We start from the raw sequence: 23,450 nt of genomic DNA on the forward strand, positions 1-23,450 counted from the left end.
GGATAAATTTTAAAAATAAATTCATACATAGCGATATCAAAACGAAACTCCAGAGCATCGAGGTGAAAAACACAATCGTAAAAGGTACAAGAGGATACGGAGGATTACCTACGAAGGAGTGAGAGTCAGATCAAAAGGGTACTGCTCATCAACCAAAGCAGTCTCAAGAAAATAATGGAATAGCCTAGAAATGTTCAGGAAAAATCTATTTGAACTTAGAGTTCTATAACAAGCCAAGCTAACATGCAGAGAGAGAGCAAAATACCTTCTCGGACATACCAGCCCTTACAAAAATGTATTACCCACTCTGATGGAGAAGGGAGGAAAAGCAAAAGAAAATCTACCAAAGATGTGCTCCAGCAGGAAGAAAAATGAATCTAAAAGGTAATCATGGGCTATAAGCAGTAAAGGAGAATGCATTCATGTTTTATTTTTGTAATTAGAAAGTAATCTTTTTCCAAAGGTTGGGGAGAAAAGATACCGATAATAATTTATGTTTATTTCTATTCCATTTTACCTTTGCATAATATGTCACTATAATTTACAAAGTGCTTTCCTATAAATTTCCAGTAGCCAGAATCACAGGACCTACAAAAATGTTTTAAGAGGGCTATGTTAGGATAAATATTAATTCCAATAAAACTTGGAAATGTGATCTCTGAGTCTAGTAAGATATTTCTTGCCATGGACACTGGCTGGCTTCTATAATCATTATGATGACAACATCACTGGGTCTAAGAAGAATTGATGAACATGAAATTTAGCAGACTTCTTTTTTTCTTTTAACTCTGCCTACCAAGTTGAACTAGATTATGGACTGGTAGGGAAGGAGATGAACGAAGGGAAGAACTATAATAGTTCAGATAGGCTGATGCGTTCAAAGGGAACTCACGAGATGTTCAGGCTCTGAGGTTTATGAACTAGAGAGGACTCTCGCCACCAGGGTGTGTCAGGGATGCCACTACTCTGCCCAGGAGGCCTTCTAATGACAGATTCTAGGTTCCCCAAAGGCGCCTGTTGAGAGGCTCATGGTGCTATTGCCTATGTCATAGGCCATGAATTTAGGGCTTGGAATCTCTCACTTGAACTTTTTTACACCATCCCTGATGTGTGCCAGAAAAAGAGCAGCTGCCAAAAAGCAGACATTTTCCTGTCTCTAAAAATAAAACACTGGCAACGCTTCAGGCTCCTGTGCCAAGACCTGGCCCTTCCCAGGATAAACAATAGATCACCAAGCTGATCGGAGAGCAAATACTGAGTGCTGAAGTATGTCTAAGTCCAGCCTGAAATGCCTAGGGTCAGGGCATGTGCACTCGAAAGCCAGGAAGCCAGAGAAGGCCCTCCCTCCTCCGCAGCTGATGGAGGGCAGCTGTTGCACCCAGCCATGGACCAGGTGTGGCTGAGTGGAGGCCTCAGGTTACACCCAGACCTTGACCCAGCTGAGGTCCGAGTCCCTATCAGGTCCCGCCCCTAGAGCCCTGGAGTGCATGGTGACAGATCTGAGGGCCTGTGAAATCCTGTCCGGAGAAAGCTCCCTGGGAAGGGAAGAGTTTCAAAAGCATCCCTCTACATTTGTCACTCAGGGCTGTGCTCGTCACCTGTCAAAACCCCTCATGCCCAGCTGAGAGCCCTCACCTGCTAGATACAGGACAGCAAAACCTCCTGAATATAGGAATGCTATAGTAACAGTATTCCCACTCTTAATTGCCTCCCAACTCATCAAATCCTTCTACAGCACATGTTCAAGCCCCTGTGCCTTGTCATTAGGGTTCAAACCTTCCAGACCATAGCTTGGCTTTTTGCTGGTTTGGGGACTTAAGAAGGCTAAGAGGGGGTTAGGGGAGGAGAGGGCCTAAATATAGCAAATATTTGCAGGCATAATCACTCCATAAACATGCTTCAGTGGAACAGAGTGTAGGGCCGACCCAGATGACGGATGTCACTCACCCAAGTGTCACATCATAAATAAATTGAATGAGCCCATTCTCTCGCAGAACCAGAGTGACGCCTGTTCCCACTATAAATATTTATGAAGTCATCGTCCTTAAAAGACTTTATTTTTCCAGGTAAGTAGACTTTAAGGAAAAAGTTAAGCAGAGCTCTGCCTGCCATTATGGAATAGTCACCATAGCTTTTCAATGGGTAGTCCTTGGAAAGGAAAAGAAAAAGAGAAAGAAGATAAGGAAAAACAAGACTCTGTTCCATGGGGCTTCTGCACAAAGATCTCATTTATGCCAGTCAAAGTTCATTCTCATTCAAAAAGTGACAGCCTTCTCTGGGAAGAAGAAACCAGAAGCAGAAACCAGAAGAACACCTATCAGTCCCATTTCACCTAGGCCTGTGTAATGAAGGGGCGCAAACATATTCTTGTCACCCAAATTCCAACCCCTCCCACCACCTCTGCTAGAAGAGACATTCTCCTTTGCATTCTCACTCTCCCAGTCTGTCTCTTAGTAACAGAAAAAATGTACACCTCACCCCATTACTATGCTCATTTGAAAAGAATTCTCAGAATGTGAGGATGTGTGTCTGGGTGGCTCTCTGGGTGTTTATGCAAAGTCTACTACTTTTGCCCGTAGTTACTCTTCCTGATTGCATGAGGAATGGCACCTCGGAAACCTTACTGGCATCTGACAAGCTTTTCCTGTGCTCCATGCACTGAGGAGGAGCAAACACCTCCTCCGGGCTTAGGAGCACTCCAACCAGTCCCCTTCTCCAAGGCACTGTGGCAGTCTGGCGACCTGGAACTCTCAAGCCATTGTCTCCACTACAATACATGCTAATTTTCATGTCACGTTGCAACTTCCATGTTACTCATCTCCTGACTGCACCAAAGCCCTCGCCCAAGTCCATCAATCCTGTTTCTTTCCCAGGGATGGCCTTGTGCCTGGGCTCTCTTCCCCTCCAAACTCCGGGGTGGCCCCTGCTTTATCAGACTGAACTGGCTCTAGGAGAAAAGTTGATGATCATCTTGCTTTAGCCTCCGGGAAGTCTTGCTCCACAAAAACAAGAGTCTCTGGTTTTGTGAAATGAGTCACAGGCTGCCTTGACCATGCCTATCTGGGGAGGCCAGGGCTGCCATGTATGGTCTGTGCTCCGTGCCACCCACCTCTCGCTGTCAGCCCAAGCCCTTTGCCAGGACAGCCTGAGTCATAAAACTCAGCACATTCCTCAAGGGTTGGATAGTCTTTCCTTGTTATTACTTTGCTTTTGTTTTATGCAGCACCTGGTTTCGTTTTAAAAACCCAAATAAAAATCACACGGGCAGGGCGGGAGTGGGGAAATACGAAGAAAAGCAAAGGGCTCTAACTCCCCAAACAGGGAGGGACAGGGCAGGACAGAGATGGGACTGCAGCTGAGGGGCTGGGGAGAGCTAGGATGTGCCACTAATGAATTGATTTGACCACAATCTTCCTTGCTGTATATGATAAAGCACTTGATGCCTAGGTCTCTTCCCCACCCTCCCATCCCCAAATTAGGCCGCAGTACAGTACTCATCAGTCATGTGACCTTCCCGAAGCCCCTTCACTTTCTGAGTGTCCTCAATCAATGGACATACATCTCGGATGAATCCTAAGGAACATTCTAGTTACAACACTCTGAGTCTATGAACCTGCCGGTTCCCTTTTTCTTGGATACAAGCCCTAACCCACGTGTGAGGGAATATGTTTCCACAAGCAAACATTTGCTCTTTGCCTTTTGGGGATTAAGGAATGGGGGATAGACAAGCAAGAAGGTGTAGACCCCACCATACCAATGCTGCTGGTCAAATTGCACTTCTGCGGCCAGGTTACTGTTGCAACTCATCTGTAAAGCTGTTAAGACTTCATTTTTAGAATTAAAACAGAATTCTAATCAGCTATCCCTTGCATATAGTAAAAAACAAATGATGAATTAATGATAACCATTACCTTGGAGAACTGTATTGTACTGGACCAGGAAAAGCCAAGAAGTTAAGAGATTAAAACCTGGATCATGAGGTACTAGACTCGGAACCTCAACAAAGGCCTTTCTCTCCTGCTGCCTGAGATGTCTACCGGGGCTGGCCAGGGCAAAACTCCGGAGGTTCCTGAGTGGCTGCAGGGCTGCCTTTTCAACGCATGCTTTTGGAGAGCTTAATGGAAACCATACGAAGGTTGCCGGGAATCAGACCAGATGGCTCCCGGGGAATGTATTTAACCCAACGTAGGGCTAAGAGACAAAAATAATCACTTGGAGTTTGAGGGACGGGAGGCAGGGGTGGTGCTGCGACTTTTAATTGTATTTTCTATTCAACAAAAATCCTAAGAGAAGGACGGCGGTCTTGGTAACTAGGAGTAAATGGAAGGGGGTGTGGGGGGCAGAAAGTGGGGACTGGGGAGGAAGAGGGGGTAGGAGGAGGTGGCTACTTCAGTAAACCAAACACCGTTCTGCCTTTCCGCGGAAGTCGGCGGCTGCCGGGGCCCTTTACGGGCCTGGACGGCAGCGGGCTCCTTCCCGCGCCCCGGGTCACCGCGCAGCCCCTGCCGCTCCCGGTCCCTCCTCCCGCGCGCTCCGCGGGGGCGACGAGGCGGGCGGTAGCGGGGAGAATCAGCAGCAGGAGGGTCGCGAAGAGAGGAGGAGGGTCGTAGGCGGTGGAGGCGGCCGGTGGACGCTAGGGGAGGAGGATCGTGGAGACAGCCAGAGGATCGTGGGGGAGAGGAGGTCCGCCGTGCAGGAAGCAGGAGGCGGCCGCTCAGGCGGGCCGGGAAGAGCGGGAAGAGGCGGACGGGGGAGGGGAGGGGCAGGCGGCGGGTGGGCGGGCCGTGGGCGCGGCTCCGGGGACGCGGGCAGCCTACCGAGAGAGCCAGGGCGGGAGGGCCGCGACCCCGCCCCGACGGTCGAAGCCAATTCGCTTCCCGGCGGCGCCTTGCGCGGAGGAAAACCTGGCGGTGGAAGGCTCCAGCTCTGCTGGGTGAGCGCTCTGAATACAAAGAACCTTTCTCACGCCCCTGCCCCCTTCCCTGGGGTTCCCAGATACGAGGGACAGGCTCTGTGACGCCGGAGCCCACGACGGTCGGGGCCGCAGCACCATTTCTGTGGTTCCTGCGGATAAATGTGGTCCCAAGTATTTATTTAAAAAGGAAAGTTTAATAAAGATTATAACAAGTTTTGTCTCTCACCACCAATTAAAAAGGGAAAAAACTGAGAAATGAAGCCCATGGAATTGTCCCAGAAAGTTAGCTTGCCAGGGTCCAGATGTTCCTGGGCAGGGGGGTGTTGGGGGGGCCCCATACCTCAAAGTTGTTTATTAAGCAAACTCCACGCCTCCAGCATTGTGGCTTCGTTTTCCAACTCAGTTAAATGGCGATGAGGGTCCTCCCCAGCCGTAATCAGAGTATCGATCAGCTTCTGAATCCTCAGATGAGCCAACCTTGCTTTCAGAATCGCACCGTCCATGAAGCTGGAGAAAAATGGCCTGGTTGTCAACACTCGCTCATCCGCAAAGGTCACTTTTCCACAGAATTGGGAATTAAATGGTCTCTTCCAAACCAGACATCATTCATGAGCAGGAGATGGGATTGATCCTGCATTTTCTTCCATCTCTTTTAACCTTCCTGTTTAATATATTGTGTCTCTCTCAGGAAGGCCAGACTAATAAAGCGGGAGAGAAAAAGGGCAGGAACTCTTGCAATCCCTAACCGGCCCCCACTGCTTCTCTGGTAAGATTCTTTCCAGGTTTCCCTAATTCCTCTAGTCCCCACATTCCTGGACGTGAATGCTCTGCTTTCCAGTTTCCATCAGGAACTTCTTCAAGATAGGACACAGGAATATAAATATTTAGAGAATGGTTACCAAAGGCACTACCCAGCAAGCAAGTACTTTCAAAACTAAGAATAGTGTTAATGATCGTTGAAAATTTCATTCAATCTCTACTTATTGCTTTGATGCAGGAAATTGGGCATTTATATATCTCAGTGCTTGTTCTCCTTCAAAGTATATATATTTAAAAATATTAAGATTTGCCTTGTCTCATAAATAAAAAGTCATGATTTATTTTTTTTGGTCAGGACTCTAGGTCCAAGGTTTTCCAAATATGCACCCCATATTAATTGTGTGGGGTGTGTGTGTGCACGTGTATGTACTTTTAGTCTGCTATTGCACCACAAAAACAAGAGCAGGATGTAATGTCGTTTATTTGTTGGGAATGGTTGACTTAAAAGCGGCTACTTTGAGTATAGAGAATTCCCTTTCTGGGAGGGGTTGGGGAAGAACCTTACAGAGAGAAGCAACTGTTCCCCAGAACAGCTGCAGACACTGATTGGCAATGGAATTGCTTGGCACCAGTACAATTCCATGTAGGCAAGAGGGATTTATTTATTTAACAATAGTTAATGATTCTCCCAAGCAACTCCCAAGAGGCCAGCTTTCAGTAAGTGTACTTTCAGGAAATCATCTACCCTTCCTAGAAGCAGGCATCAACCCTATAGTGAAGGGATGTCCCTGGTTGACCACACAATATAACTTTCAGGGGACCACACAGCTACAAACGCCCCCAAACAACTCCCTCCACAGTCTGCCACCGCACTGGCTTTCCATGTTTGGAATGCTGCCTGGGAACATTATCAGGTCCTAAGCAGAAAAGTCTAGAAAAACTGCACCATTTCTGGAAGACCATCATTAAAATAGACAAGTCGTCTGGGAACCAGCGTGGGTCATTCAACCCTCTCCCGTTAGCGAAATGTATCAGATTTGCTGGTTAATGCCCAAAGACCAGCATTTCCAAAGTGAAATGTATGTATAACTGGTGGTTCTTGTGATACTGTTAGGTAGTACTTGTATAACATTTTTTACTTTAATGGTCAGAGTTTGTTTGTTTGTTTTTTCCCTAACACACATAACGAGCATATCAAACCCATGGTATAATGAACATAATTACTTTGGATGAGTCTGAGTTTTTTTTTAAGTTAAACAGAAATCTTAATAAAGTAATAGAATAGCAAAAATAGTTGTAACTTGTATGCAGAAACCAGTTTTTATTCTTTCTTTCAACTTACTCTCTAAGAGTCTCTGCCAGAAATTTAAAACATAAAAAGAACCCCATTTTAACAATCTGTTTAAAAGCCCTGGGTTTTGAGAAAGTCTAATCAGGAAGGAGAGAATCCCTGGTCTGGAGGGTCATTTCGGGGAAGCAGGGACGGTAGATGATGGCTGGCAGGACGGGCACATGGGGAGGGAAACTCCGGCCACTGGGCACCCAGGGTGCATACGCGGCAGGGCAGGACTATCAGAGAACTCCCTTCTTCACAACAGGCAGAACCCAGCAACTCACCAGTGAAAATTCGGACAGTATAATAGAAATTCCAACTGCTGTAAGCCTCTTAAGGGCTTGTTTCCAAAACAGCTGTGGAGAGATCCACCCAAGAAACTACTCATGATGCTTTAAGAAAGACTTTATCTTATCAGAACAGCTCCGCTTTTTGCCTGATTGTAACTTAGGGAATACTTTTATACCAACGCTAAACATACACAGGCCACCACCTGCTGCCATGTAGACACTGAGAACCCCACTTTCTGACTCTCCCCCAGAGATCCACTGTTGCAGGGCAAGTAGAAAGATGCTTACATGCTTTAGGACACCTTTCCCTCGTCGACTGTAGTTTATCAGGGCCTCCTGCGCTGGCTTTTTAGGTCTTACACCTAGGGTGAAGAGATAGCCAATGTATGAGTGTTTGTGATAAACAAAGTCTACCATAACTGAAATTTCCTGACATTCCCAAACATTGTTTTAAATCAATAGATCCAAATCTTTACATATGCAGCCCCTGCCTCTGCCACCAGCATGAGTGGCAAATGCCTCTTGCATTTCTCCCTCCTTTTATTTCTGCATCCTACCTTTTGTATTGTTAGGAGAGATAAAATGATGTAACAATGTGGGTGCCAGGAGGAAGGAAGCAGAAACGCAAAAGGTGTGGAAATATCACATGAAGACCACTATTAAAATAAAGGCCAGAAAATGGATATAAAGTAGTAGTTTAGGATGGGGCTTACAGTATTTTCCATAATTTGGAGGTGTTGAAAAACAATCACCAAAATCCCAAATTTGATGTGCCTATAAAAAGAAGAGATAGAAATAAATACCAACCACTTTCATAATAATAGAAATCTAATAAAATTCATTTTCCCAACATTGCTCCTCCCCACCCCTGCATTCAGAAAGCACTGATACTGCTGTCAAAAGCCACCACTGTGAGTGCAGTGTAGTTTCAGCCACACGGGAGGCTGAGACAGAAGATTGTTTAAGTCCAGAAGTTTAAGGCCAGCCCGGGCAACACAGCAAGACCCTGTCTCAAAAAAAAGCCACCACTGTAATAACAAACAATAACAGTAAAATATAGACAACAGAGTACAATCCTAATATGAAAATACCATATACAAATCAATAAGAAAAAGCTAAACACCCTAGTAGGAAAATGGACAAAGGAAATATACTATCATTATCATTCAAATATAATTATTCACAAATTTGTATTTGCAAATTCACCTACTTGCTAAAATGTATTTGTAAATTAATTAAGCTCCATTCTGGCATTAGTTATAGTGCTGTTAGCCATGAGTTCGATGTTAATAAATTAACAACATATATTAAGTGTCTTTAAACAGAAACATACGTAAAAACAAAATTATATATTGATCAGTCGGCAAAGATGTAGTGACTGGAGGCTCCCAGGAATCTAACCTTATATTTCCTTTAGGAACAATGGTTCAGTATTCCTTAATTCAGTATTCATGGTGATTTTACAAAATATAACCACAAATAGTGAGAATCAATTACAATTCATGAAAGAACTATGAATGATGAATAAACATAGGAGGAGGTGCTTGACTTCACTAATAATCAAAGAAATGAAATTAAAAGAAAATTGAACTATCTTCATCTATCAAGTTGGAAAACATCAAGATTATATTTTAAAGCTAGTGTTAGAGAGGATATAGGAAAACAGACATTCTCACGCACTACTGGGGCACGAAGCCAATTTTCGGGAAGGCAGTTTGGCCATTTGTAAAATAAGTGTACTTTTGACCCAAGAATTCCTCTTATGCGAACGTACCCTGAAGAGATGATTTTATAGCTGCAAAAACGTATATTCAAATTTTGTTGCTCACAGCATGGGTTACAGTAGTTATAAGTTAGAAAACCTTAAATGCCTCCTTATATGGCATATGTGTATATACATATATATATATATATTTTTTTTTTTTTTTTTTTTGAGATAGAGTTTCACTCTTGTTGCCCAGGCTGCAGTGCAGTGGCATGATCTCAGTTCACTACAACATCCACCTCCCGGGTTCGAGCAACTTTCCTGCTTCAGCCTTCCAAGCATCTGGGATTACAGGCACGTACCATCATGCCCAACTAATTTTGTATTTTTTTTTAGTAGAGATGGGGTTTCACTATGTTGGTCAGGCTGGTCTCAAACTCCTGACCTCAAGTGATCCACCTGCCTCGGCCTCCCAAAGTGCTGGGATTACAGGCCTGAGCCACCATGCCCGGCCTATGGCATATTTTTAAATTGTAATGGAGTCAGTTAATAAAATATTATGTATCCATTAAAAATGACAACAAATAATTATGTTGATTAACACTGAAAGATGTCCATGAACATATTGAGGGATAAAAGCAGGTTACAGAGGACAGTGTCCAGTATGATCTCATCAATAGACTGTGTGTATGCATGTATCCTTATGTATACATAAGTATAGAGAGACATTTATAAGGATGTTCACTGAAATGAAAATGGTGATTGTCCCTGGGGGAAGGGAAAGAATTTCAGATAATCTTTACTGTGTTACTCTGTATTATTTGAATGTTTACAATCAGAGAAAAGTTATTTTTAACTGCCAGTATATAATAATTTTTCCTCTGCATGGGAAAGAGGAAAAGTTGGTGATGATGATAAAAGCACAGTATCATCAGTTGTTCACAATTTGTAACCTTGGTTATTGTTGTGTTCCTATCACCTAATAGAAAGCTACACACAAAATAAGCACTCAGGAATAAATGTTTGGTGAATATTGTTTTTTAAAATTTTAACCCCTTTTGTTTTTTTAACGAATAATATGCAGTGTACAATAATTTAAGCTCTCTACAGGTAAGTGATCGCTGAGAAACATTGGACTTACCACTCCATGCTTGACATCAAATGACTTTTTAAAGGGCCTGGTTATATCAGGGAATAGTCCTGCATGAACATGAAGAGGGAAAATCAGGATTAAAAGCAGTGTTAGAATAAAATTTCTTACACTTCCAATTAGGCTACTACCACAAATTGTACACACATCATCTGTTTCCCTTTAGCATCTGATAAAAAATTATAGCTAGATAAGAAGAATAAATTTTAGTGTTCTATAACATTGTAGAGGGAATACAGTTAACAGTAGTTTATGGCCAGACACCATGGCTTATGGCTGTAATCCCAGCACTTTGGCAGTCCAAGACAGGAGAATCACTTGAGGCCAGGAGTTTGAGACCAGCGTAGGCAACATAGGGAGACCCCCGTCTCTACAAATAATAATTTTTAAAAATTAGCTGGGTGTGATGGTGGCACCTGGGGTTCCAGCTACTAGGGAGGCTAAGGCAGGAGGATTGCCTGAACCTGGGAAGTGGAGGATGCAGTGAGCCATGATTGCACACTGCACTCTAACCTGGGCAACAGAGCAAGACTCTGTCTCAAAAAAAATCCCAATAATTTATTGTGTATTTTCTTTTTTTATTTGAAATATCTCTGGAAAATTGCATATTTTCAAATAGCTACAAGAAAGGATTTTGGATGTTCCCAACACAAATAAATCATAAATGTTTGAGGTGATGAATATGCCAGTTACCTGGACTCACTCATTACACATTGTATACATGTGTTAAAATACCACACTGTTCTCCAGAAATATATACAATTATTATGTGTCAATTAAGAATAATATCTTTTTAAAAGTAAGCATCAAACAGGTAAGACAAAACCGTACAAGTTAAATTCATAGTAATTCTTCTGGAGCTTTTGGGAGAGATAAACATTTTTGTGTCTGAAATATTCTCCTAAGATACACAGCTTACACTCTTAGAATTGGAGAGAAGCAAGACTGCTGAAATTCTGAGGCTGTAAATTTTTATTAAGGTCTTAAGAAGCTCAGGTGTATTTTTTAAAACAATTTTATTGATATAGCACTTAAAAACTTAAAATCGACAAAATTTAAGTACACAGTTCAATGAATTAAGTAAACTTACCAGGTTATGCAATCATCACCATAATCTGGTTTCAGAGTATTTTCGTCACCCCAATAAGATTCCTTTTGCTCTTTTGTAGTTAATCCCCTTTCTTAACACCAGCACCAGAAAACCACTCATCTACTTCCTCTATAGATTTACCTTTACCGGACATTTCGTATAAATGGAATCATACACTCTGTGATCTTTTATGTCTGACTTCTTTAATTTAATACAGTGTTTTGAGGTTCATCCATGTTACAGCTGTTTTAGTATTTTGTTCTTTTTTTTTTTAAATTGCTGAATAGTATTCCATTGTATGAATATACTGGACTTTGTTACTCATTCACCAGGTAACAGACATTAGGGCTGTTTCCAGTTTTGGCTGCTGTGGATAATGCTGCCATGAGCATTCACATGCAAGTCTGTGTAGACATGTGTTTTCATTTCTAGTGGGTAAAAACCTGTATGTAGCATCGCTGAATTCTGCTATTAATTTCTGTTTAACTTTTAAAGAAACTGCCAAGGTGTTTTCCAAAGTGGCTGTATTTTAATATTTCTACCAGCAATGAATGAAGGTTCCTGTTTCTCCACATCTTCCCCAACATTTGTTATTGTCTTTGCACTTATAGCCATCCTAATGGATGTGAAGGAGTAGCTCATTATGGTGTTTTTTGTTTTTATTTCTTTCTTTAAAATTTTCTAATTTTTTTTATTTCAATAGGTTTTTTGGGAACAGGTGGTGTTTGGTTACACGAATAAGTTCTTCAGTGGTGATTTCTGAGATTTGGGTGCACCCATCACCCAAGCAGTGTACACTATACTCAAGTGTAGTCTTTTATCCCTCACCCACTTCCCACCCTTTCCCCTGAGTCCACAAAGTCGATTGCATTATTCTTATACCTTTGCAATCCTCATAGCTTAGCTCCCACTTACGAGTGAGAACATGCAATGTCATTGTGCTTTTTCACTTGCACTTTTCTTCTTTTCTTTCTTTTTCTTTATTTTTTTTTTTAGACAGTCTTGCTCTGCCACCCAGGCTGGAGTGCAGTGCATGATCATGGCTCAATGCAACCTTCAACTTCCAGGTTCAAGTGATCCTCCTGCCTCAGCCTCCCAAGAAGCTGGGACTACAGGAACGTGCCACCACACTCAGTTAAGTTTTCAACATTTTTCATAAAGATGAGTTCTCGCTCTATTGCCCAGGCTGGTCTCGAATACCCGAGCTCAAAGAATCCTCCTATCTCAGCCTCCCAAAATGCTGGGATTACAGGCATGAGCCATGGTGCCCAGATTGATTTTTTAATGATGAATTATACTGAGTTACCTTGTGCGATTTTATTAAAAATCAGGGGAAAATGCTGAAAGGCTGTCTTGCTTGATGTAATATGGTGGGATCTGGCATTAGAAATAAGTCGAGAGAGTGAACTAGCCTGTGGCAAATGTTCATTGTTTTGTGTGCTATTTTACGCTGATAAACTTCTTTTTAAAAGCAAGGTATCTTAAGCCAGAGTCAAAGAGCTTAACAATTACTTAGCTAAATTCAAGAAAAACCCACTTTTTCATAGCCACAGTAAAAGCAGAGGGATAAGAAGTTTATCCTTCACAATTAGTGCTGATTGTTCCATGCTCTGTGAATTCTTAGCCTTTCAAAGCTCTGTAAGACTTTTATAAATCCCGCAGGCCTCCCAGAGGCTTAACTAGCTTTTTGTTACCCTTCCTTTCAAGAATTATACTAATCATTAATTAGTAAGTGATATGATTCTATAATATTAAAGTTTTATAGAAAGTAATTTTGAGGGCATTTGGTGCATTATGGGGAAAAAAACAGACATTAGAATTTGTGCTAGACCATAGCGTTAGGTATTTATACATTTGTGCTTATATTTCGGCCAACTTGGTCATTTTTTTCACTGAACTAGAAATGTCTCTCATTTTCTTTAGTCAGTATATGGAGAAGAACCAGTGTTCCTCTTCAGCGTTAAGCTCACATATGTTGGAGTACGGTTAGCTAATGACTTCTCTTTGCGAGGTCACAGTTCACAAAATAGAGCCCAAGGTACAGCTTGACCTTGGCAGCTTCAGTTGGCCTTTTAATTAAGGACATTTAATGTTACCCTAATTTGCCAGTATGTATCTACCTTCCTGCCCCCACTTCCCAGTCTTAGAACTGTAACTGAATTAGGCAATTTGTTGTTGATAAAACTAAGTATCTTCGTAATTACCAACAAATTCTATCTTTAGGTATTAGGTCCTTAAATGTTGTACCAACACTGATGGAAATACCTGTATTTCCTGTAATTCCTGGTTACAGGTATTTAGTTTTTAAAAGCAAATTATCAAGAAAGCAAGTCTAGGCTTGCAGAATCAGAGAAGCTCAAGTTTGGAAGTATACCTGCAGGTCTTCTAATCATTTAGTCCACCTACTGGTGTCTGTCAGAGTGCAACTGCCAGCCTTATCTGTGATTCTGCTTTCCTTTAATATGTTGGGGATACTTTGATCTCCCACCTGCCTGTCATTTGAAATGAAGGTTCATGAACACAAAACATAATGTTAGAAGGTAAAGACAAACCATTCTCCATCTTTTTCGAGTACTGTGGCCTTAAATTGTATGTACACAAAGGAGGAGAATTTAGATTCAATGTGAACAATACAACCTAGAATCAGCCAAGATGTGTGTATTCTTGGCCAGTGTAAGTGTCTTTATGCAGCAGTCCCCCTTCTTTTTGGCACCAGCAACCAGTTTCAGGGAAGACAATGGAAACATGGAAGGTGGGTGAGCAGGTGCAGGGTTGGTGGTTTCAGAATGATTCAAGCACATTATATTTATTCTTTATTCTTACATCACTTTATTTCTATTATTCTTACACTGAAATAGATAATAAAATAATTATACAACTCACCATAATGTAGAATCAGTGGGGGCCCTAGCTTGTTCTCCGGCAATTAGATGGTCTCATCTGGGGGTGATGGGAGACAGTGACAGATCATCAGGCATTAGATTCTCATAAGGAGCATGTAGCCCAGATCCTTTGCATGCTCAATTCACAATAGGGTTTGTGCTCCTATGAGAATCTCATGCTGCCACTGATCTGATGGGAGGCGGAGCTCAGGCAGTAATGCCAACCATGGGGAGTGGCCGGAAATGCAGATGAAACTTTGCTTGCTCCCCACTGTACACCTCCTGCTGTGTGGCCCAGTTCCTAACAGGCCTTGAACTGGTACAGTCTTTACGAATATTTTTCTGAAGATAGGTCCCAGAGCTTTCATCAGAATTTTCAAAATGTCTCAAAAATATAAGGTATCATTGTCTTAAAGAGAGATATGTTAACCATTGGGATAGATTAGAGAGCAAATCTCTTTCCTGACAGATTTTTAAGAATAAGTCATTCAATGTTCTATATATTAGATAAAAATCATTCTAGCAACGTTAAATTTCTTTTTTTCTAATCAGCTGACTTTAAGACAATGTCAAACTTTTTTTGAGGGTGATAATAATATTGTGGTTATGTAAGAGAACATTCTTATCCATAGGAGACTCATGAAGAAGTATTTAGGATATACTGCTATGATATTTTAATTTTACTCTCAACATTCCAGCAAATAAGTATATATAGGCATCAGTACAGAGAAATTTAGATAAAGCAAATGTTAGGAAATGTGGCAAAATATTAACAACTGATGAATCTAGGAGAGGGCAGGTGGGTATTGATTGTGTCATTTTAATTTTCTTGTGGATTTTATAAATCCTTTAAAAGGATTTTTCATTCCTTTATTCTTTGGGAGCAAAAGAATAAGGCAGTTCATTTATCTGTCTTTTCATTCGTGCCCTCCCCCTTTTATCTGCCTTAACTTGGTAATTATAAAGAAGGCAGTTCTATCATAGTTAGTAAACGGCTACAACAAGGCACAAAAAAAGAAAAAGGAAAATCACCGAGGAGCATCCCAAATTACATTTGAGCTATAACCAAGGACAGAACTAAAAATAATGCTTCACCTTTTCCCTATTTTCTCCCCATGTAACTCCCACCCGTCTCATAGGCAGACACATGGTTTGTTCATATAAGCCTACTAAAATCACTATGGTGTCCACCATAGCTCTTTCTTTTAAGTTCACAGGCAAAATCAATTGCAGCCACCTCCTAGTTGATGATATGCTTGAACAGTAAAGTGCACGCAGTAACAGATGGCATCTTGTGACCTTCTTAATAACAGGCTTGGCTACCAATGTTCCCTTGTGCCCAGTCTCTGCAGGGAATTTGGAAACTGTTGCCTTACACTTGAATATTTTCTGGCAAACACATTTAACCATTTCTTAGTCTGTTTTCCAATTTAAAATAGAGAGAGCAAGATAAAACAAAATTCCTACCACCTGGAAGGGACATTGATATTTTCTGAGTCCAGAGGCCCATCCGGGGATTCTCTGGGGTGTGCTGGCAGTCACACAGCGTAGCTGTCATGTTTAGTGTGATGAGGCCCTCAATTATAGGCAGAGTGTTTATCACTCTACCTAGACATATTGGTGGCCAGTGTGATTTCTTTTTGTTTTTGTTTTTTTGTTTTTTTGACAGAGTTTTGCTTTGTCACCCAGGCTGGAATGCAGTGGTGAGATCTCAGCTCACTGCAACCTCCATCTCCCAGGTTCAAGCGATTCTCCGGCCTCAGCCTTCTGAGTACCTGAAACTACAGGCGCCTGCCACCACACCCGGCTAATTTTTGTATTTTTAGTAGAGACGGGGTTTCACCATATTGGCCAGGCTGGTCTCGAACTCCTGACCTTGTGATCTGCCCACCTCGGCCTCGCAAAGTGCTGGGATTACAGGCGTGAGCCACCGCACCTGGCTATCTTTTTTTCTTCCTGTAGTTTAAAAGAAATACATTCACTTCTCACAGCAAGGCATACAAATTAGCCAAAAAACAATCTAAGTCATGAAGTTAAAAGTTCCCTCTGCCATGACAGCTCACACTGTGGTGAGTGAGGCTTGTTTTCGGTCATCTAGTTCCCTTTGTTGCAAACCTTGTGCAGAGGTGGCTATGGAAGTCCACAGGGAAATGGGGAAGGATGGTGAGGGCAGTGATTAGGTGAGGGAGCAGCCTGCTTGTCTGACCCCGATCCCTCCATTGTCCCACAGGAGCATCTTTCCTTTGTTGAAAATGGAAGGCAAATAAGGGTGACCCTAGGGGAAAACTATGAAGACAATCACACCAAAGCCCTTCGAGCCCTTTTCTCCACTCAGCAGAATAACCTGTAAGGCCTTATACCAGAAAGGAAGTGCTAAAATCAGTCTCTGCTAGGCAATCAATGTGGGGAGATGGCTGGAGGAAGAGCAACAACAACACTCCCTGGGAATATGTGGTGGGGTTAAAAAGTGCAGCACCTCAGCTAGCAACAGCTCAGCCGGCCCGCGGAATATTGTGTGGAGTCACTCACAGAAAGAGAGTCTTACAGTAAGACCTAGGGTTCCTTTGGGGGAGTGTAGGTGGGTGGGTTTCACTCCTGGGTATCTCCGTGTATAGCTGAGGAGAAGTGAGAAGTGAGAGTCTTCCTGTTGACCCCATATCTGGGCTTCAGAACAGAGGAGGCCTTGGAGAGGGAAGTTTCCTCTGCTGGGAAAAGCTGGCCTGGGTATGAGGAAGCCTTGGCTGGGGAGCTGTGAGTCTTTCCCGGGAAAGCTGGGGGAGATGCCCATTGCTCCTTTGTGTTCGCATCCCAGGGCCAGCGTAGAGTCCCTTTCTTAGACAGACCAGAAGACCCATGGAAAAAGCCTCCCTCTATTCAGGCATGCCCTAACCCACCTGCTTCCACCTTCATTCTGGGGCCCCAACCTCCAGGATCAATAAGCTTTGGAAATGATCCAACCACAGAACAAGGGGGCACACCTCTGAGGCATGATCAAAACAAAACCAACCAAGCTTGGAAGCCACAAGACCCTCACACTGCTAAGAAATGGAAGGTCCTTCCCCAGCCTCAGGCCCCAACTCCTCCCACAGCCACCAGCCAGTCATTTGCCCTCTCTCCTCTTTTCCTCTCCCGCCAAATCACATTTGCCATCCCTTATTTATATTCCTCATTCATAAGTTTCAGATTTGGGGTTTGCCTGGCTGTATCTCCTGTAACGTGTCACGGAACCTGGGTAGGGGTGGAGAAGTGAATATAACTAAAATCATGTTTGTGTGGAACAGTGCCATGCGCTAGTTATTCACTTCATTTTTGAAGTATTGCAATTCTAGGGGCTCCTACATAGGATTCTAAAGGCTGTCATTGGAAACACAGTTTTTCAAAGGTTGCTTCTATACACTACATTTTAATTTTTTAAAAGTCATTTGTAAGTTTCCTTTTGGAAGACAAATTATAAACAAAGAACTGCCCCTACAAAGAAGTACGCTGTGGGAAGGAAAAAGCCAACCATGGAAGGACCATAAAAACCATTGTTCAACAAACACTGACAAACAACCCGCTTGTGTGATGCCCTGTGCCAGGTGCTGGGGATACAAACACAAGACAGACAAGTTCCTGCCCTTGTAAAGCTTATGTTCTAGTAGGAGAAAGAGATAATAAGAAAGTAAACAAATACCATAATACATAGAAAGCAAAGCAGGCATCAAGATAGAGATGAAGAGGGTGAGAATGTGAAAAACTTATTTTAAACATGGTAGCCAGGAAAGGCCTCTCTGAAGAGGTGACATTTAAGTTCAGAATTGAAGGACCTGAAGGATACAGCTCAGCAGAACTGGGATAATTGTGTTCCAGCAAAGACTACAGCATGTGTAAAGGTCCTGAGGTGGGAAATAGCTTAGCAGTTTCAAGTTGCTGAACAAATACAATATAACTGGAACAGAATGAGCAAAGGTGGGAGAAGGTGTGAAATAGACTGGAAAGATAGGAAAGGTCACATTCGTGGAAGACCTTCCAGGCCATGGCAAAAAATTAGGATTTTGTTTTAAGTGCAACAGGAAACAGAAGTGAGATTATTTTGTTTATGCATTAAGATGTCCCTCTGTGGAGAATAGATTGGGTTGGCAAGACATGACTTATGGGTAGTTCAGTGAGTTCTTACTGCTTTTTGATATCTTTAAAGGCTTGGGAAGGCTTTACAAAAGAATAAAAGTGGGATTGAAAGAGTAGGTGAGAAAGGATGTTAAAAATGGACACAAATACTCTTGAAATTACATTACAACTCACACACATTTTGCCCTCTTAGAATATTATTTGGTTCTTGTCAATATTCTCCTAGGCACGGCCATCCTTGTTCCAGGTAGCTGATTCAGAGACTTGAAGTTTGCTGTGTTTAGGAAATATCCTAGGGATATCTTACACGTTTTCATATCTGGACTTTACTGTGGTCATACCATGTAACACCTCCTCCTAGTGCATGTTACATCTTCTGGAACAGCAAGAATAAAAGAGACCAGTGCACTCTTTTGCAAGGTTCAGCTGAGCTCTCCCTAGAGCAGTACAGGTGTAGGACAGTGAAAGGAAAGGGAAAGCCAGTGAGTGTTGGCCCAGCTGTATCATGGTTTGCATTCTACATGCTCTTCATAAAGTTGCTTCTGCTGGACAGAAGTTTAATACAAACATGTTAGAATCTGTATTAGCATAGTACAATGGAGAGAAAGTTGAATTAAAATTTTGTTGTATTGCAGCTTTATAATACTAGATTTTTATTAGCTATTGCTTTGTCCTACTTTGAATATGAGAGCTGAGCATATGATATAGAAGGGAATCAGGTCAGAAAAGCCACAGCCAAATCAAACCCTTGGAAAGAAAATTAATATTCATGCAAAAGGAAAAGCACTTAATGTAGGCAGAAATACAACTGAACTCTTTGAAAGGCAGATGTGAAAAAGAATTTGAGAACTTTTCTCCTATGATGACCATGAATCACACTTAAGAAGAGCCCATGCAATTTTTCTATTTATGAATGGATGTTACAAAGGAACAACCAGCAGACCAAAGTCCACTAGTGACAAGCAAATTTATGTAATTGGCTTGCACTGGCAATTTGATCCTTGACTTCAAGCAAAATTAATGTTGATAATCAAAAATTTGACATGGAAATGGAAAAGAAGCGCAAGGAGATATTATCATTTGGGTAAATTAAATAGTTCTGCCTTGATGTACTGTTACCTCTTAATGAAGAGAGGCAGCATCAGTTAAATGAAAATGACCACTTGCAAAGAATGAAAAAGGCAATAGGGGTAAATTGATAAGCAGTCATTATGAGTATATTCACCGATGTCATTTCTACCTTTCGTCCTACCGATGCTTTACTATAATAACTGGAGAGGAGATAGGAATGCAAAGTAATACATGCTGTAGAGTAGTAGATTACTGCTTTTGCTACTCATGTTACCACCCCTCAAATACCACCACCCACTCAACTGCAGGACTGCTCAGCAGGTCTAGCAGGCCACAGGTGATTAGCAAATTCTGAAGGGCACAAAAAACAATATGAATGTAATAGAATTGCACTTTGTGCTACTCAGATCAGATGTGCTGTCACCTTAACTTACTATGAATGATGTGTTCAGGCTGTTTAATTTCCCAAACACAGGCTCAGACTTGTCTTCAAGCTGCATAGTGTGTTTCAATTTTATGTTCTTTACTGCAAAGGGAGGAGAGAAAGTCTCCTGATTTTAACAATAGCAAACATGGTCAGCTGCCCTCTCCTCTTGCCTCAACAAACCACAAAGGAACACATAAATCCCTCCTCAGATGTACTATGCTCATAAAGTCAAATTTTACTAGGAAAGCTAACAGAACAGTGATCATCCAAGGCAACCATCAAAAACCTTTATCTCCATTATTTAGGAAAACCCAATAAGGCTGAAGGATAATTTTTTCCACCATGCGCAGCCCCCATCACACACATAGACACATTCCACCACAAATGGGTATTACCTGAATATTTTATAAATTGCTACAAATCCTAATTTGATATTACAATCATTAGTCTTGTTAAACCTTTAAAGATTCAACCCTGAGAGACGGAAATTATATGGAAAATAATCTATTGTGTTCTCTTCTCAAAATCAGTGTGTGGCAGAGTGGCCAGCTGTTCCCTTCCATAGTGAGCAGTTGTTGCTAGGAAGTGGCTACCCAGCCAAGGAATCCATTTCTGAGCTTTCTGGCATCACACTGGAATGTGAGCATAAGTGATGCAAGTCACTTCCAGGCTGAAGTGGAGAAAGAACACGTGTGTCTCCCCTCCCCTTCACCCCCACCTGCCAGATGGAGACAAAGGGCTCTAGGGCTTTGGAGATTGGTGGAAGCCCAAGAGGGAAGAAGTCTGTGTCCCAAGTAACCATGAGAAAGGTCTACCTGCAGAACAGCCAACTTTGCATTTGGATAAAGAAAAAAAAATATTTTATTGTGTTAAGCAACTGGAATTTGGAAGTTTATCTATCAACCCCCTAAGTAATAGATAATTTTGATAATAGATAAATTGGGGGGGCTATCTATAGCAACTAGTGTTAACCTAATTTAACTGAAACAGGGTGGAGGTGGCTATAGATGAGTAAATATAGTTTACTAGTTGATAGTTTTTGTTTCTCTTCCTAGTTCCTTGGTGTACTCAGTAAAGCTCAGATTATATCACCTAGAGCTCCAAGCTCTGGTGGAAGTTACATTCTGGGAAGTTACATACTGGGACTATTGTGAAAGAGAAAAATGTCTGCTTTGGAAGAACTGTCATTTTTAAGAGCAACCATTCCAGCGTGGAACATGGTCATTTTCCTGCTAAAGACCACCATCCCTTTAGCAGGTAAATGGAAGCCATTGGGACTATCATCAAGAATCTAAAAGTAGAGGAGAGTGATATCTGTAAAATGGCAAAATAGGAGTTTTCTACCATCATTTCCCCATGGATGGATTGATTTTGACAATCACCCATGGAAGACAGTACTATAGTGGGAGCCTGGGTGACCAGTGGATAAATTCCAGTACATTAGTAGAGTAAAAACTCCAAGAATAGATGCATTGAAGAGGGTAAGAGCAGTTTCCCTTTACCTGTGACACCTCTTCTGCAAGGTAGCACAACTCAGTGCCAAGAGAGAGCTCCTCAGCCCACGATTCCTCCCATGGGAAGAAGTGAGAGAATAGTGAGTGAGCGCCTGGCTCCTCCAGCTGTGTGAGACGCTGCCCAAGAGGCCCACTTCTTTCTTACCCCACAGAAAATACTGAGGTAATTATCACAGCTGAGTGGTGTGGGAGGCTGCAAACAGGGAAGAGAGGCAAAGACTCACAGCCAGCAGGACTTGGAACTCAACAAAGGGCCATGGATCCCGATTACTGCTTCAGGGAGTCCATCAGAAACCCACCCAAGAGCTGCTTGGGATGCCTCACCTGCAGACCACCCCAACTGGCCCATGGGTACCCCCAATGCCCCACATGCATCACTAGCCCCTCCCCTGTAGCCTGTTCTCCATGTGCGTTCCTGGAGGCAGCAAGTGCAAGCCTCTGCAGATGGCATGTGCAGACAGCCCACCCAACTCCATGAGACTGGGAGAAAACACACAAACGTGAGCATTTTAGGGCACTGCTCTAGGGAAGACAGGCAAGAGCCTCTCAGTGTCTGGTCTGGCTCCGCAGGACTGACAGAAGCCATACAATCTTAAGAATTCCCTCCAAAGAGGGAGCAAGAGGGGTGGAATGGGCACATCCATAGAAAAGGCCTGAGAGAGCCATCAAATACCCTGCTGAGCTGACTGTGATGGTGTTTCTCCCCTGAAGCCAGTCAGTGAGGACTGGAGGAGGTAACTGTATCTCCAAATGCAAAGACAGTAACTCAAGACTTTGAGGAATATGAAAAGTCAAGGAAACACGTCACCACCCAAGAAACACTGTATTTTTCCAGTAACCAACTCCCCTAAAATGGAGCTCTACAAATTTCCTGAAAATTTAAAATAATTGTTATGAAAAAGCACAGTGAGTCACAAAGAGAACACAGACAACTTAATCAAATCAGGAAAACAGCACATGAACCAAATGAGAAGTTCAACAAACAGAAATAAAAAACAAACAGAATGTAGGTCAGAAGATACAAAGTGGCAGATATGTAGGAAGAAGGAGTCTAGAGATCTAATGAACATGTGAGGATTGTAGGTAATAAAACTGTACGAGATCCTGGATTCATGCTATTAATCAATGAATAGATTTTAGCTGCTCTTGCCATAAAAAAGGGTAATTATGTGAGATGATGGATATTTAATTTGCTTCATTATGGTAACCTGTTTACTATATATGTACTCTATAGCATCATATTGTATAAAGGCATACTTTAGAGATAGGGTGGGTTCAGTTCCAGTTCGTTTCAATAAAGAAAACATCACAATAAAGTGGGTCACATGAACTTTTTGTTTCCCAGTGCATATAGAAGTTATGTTTACCCTCTGCTGTAGTCTACTAGGTGTGCAATAGCATTGTGTCTAAAAATAAAATAAGCCAGGTGCAGTAGCTCATGCCTGTAATCCCAGCACTTTGGGAGGGCAAGGTGGGCAGATTACGTGAGGTCAGGAGTTCGAGACCAGCATAGTCAACATAATGAAACCCCATCTCTACTAAAAATACAAAAATTTGCCAAGCGTGGTGGCAGGTGCCTGTAATCCCAGCTACTCAGAAGCCTCAGCCAGGAGAATCACTTGAACCCAGGAGGCGGAGGTTGCAGTGAGCTGAGATTGCGCCACTGATCTCCAGCCTGGGACTGGAGTCCCAGCACTGTGTTGCTCCAGCACTCCAGCAACAGAGTGAGACTCCATCTCAAAAATAAAAATAAAAAAGTAAAAATAAAATAGACGTACCTTAATTTAAAAATACTTTCAAAGTTGGAATCAGTCATCTCAAACCCTGTTGCTGTTTTATCAATTCAGCTTATGCAATATTGTAAATTATTTGTTGTCATTAAAACAATGTTCATGGCATCTTCACCAGGAGTAGATTCCATTTCAAGAAATCAGTTTCTTTGATCATCCATGAGAAGCAACTCCTCATCTATTAAAATTGTATTATGAGATTGCAGCAATTCAGTTACATCCTTAGGCTCCACCTCTACTTCTAGTTCTCTTGCTACTTCTATCCCATCTTACACATACTTAACTCCACTGAAGTCTTAAACCCCTTAGAGTCCTCCACAGGGGATGGAATCAACTTCTTCCAAACTCCCGTTAATTTTCATATTTTGACCTCCTTCTATTAAGGACAAATATTCTTAATGGCATCTAGATTTGTGA

General features: G+C 42.1%; 1 protein-coding gene across 1 annotated transcript in view; it reads right to left on the bottom strand.

The window, feature by feature from the left end:
• Positions 1-5,089: 5,089 nt before the first annotated feature.
• LOC105522393 (chromosome unknown open reading frame, human C4orf51) overlaps positions 5,090-23,450 on the bottom strand; it is a 41,357-nt gene continuing 22,996 nt past the window's right edge. Inside the window, exons 3-6 of the mRNA XM_011956913.1 lie at positions 10,144-10,202; positions 8,011-8,071; positions 7,586-7,659; positions 5,090-5,422 (exon numbers count right to left, since the gene is read on the bottom strand). Of these exons, the coding sequence (XP_011812303.1) occupies positions 5,315-5,422; positions 7,586-7,659; positions 8,011-8,071; positions 10,144-10,202 (302 nt within the window). The 3' untranslated portion in view covers positions 5,090-5,314. The remainder of the gene's footprint in view (positions 5,423-7,585; positions 7,660-8,010; positions 8,072-10,143; positions 10,203-23,450) is intronic.

This window comes from Colobus angolensis, unplaced genomic scaffold (assembly GCF_000951035.1).
Source record: "Colobus angolensis palliatus isolate OR3802 unplaced genomic scaffold, Cang.pa_1.0 Scaffold111, whole genome shotgun sequence".
NCBI lineage: Eukaryota > Metazoa > Chordata > Mammalia > Primates > Cercopithecidae > Colobus > Colobus angolensis.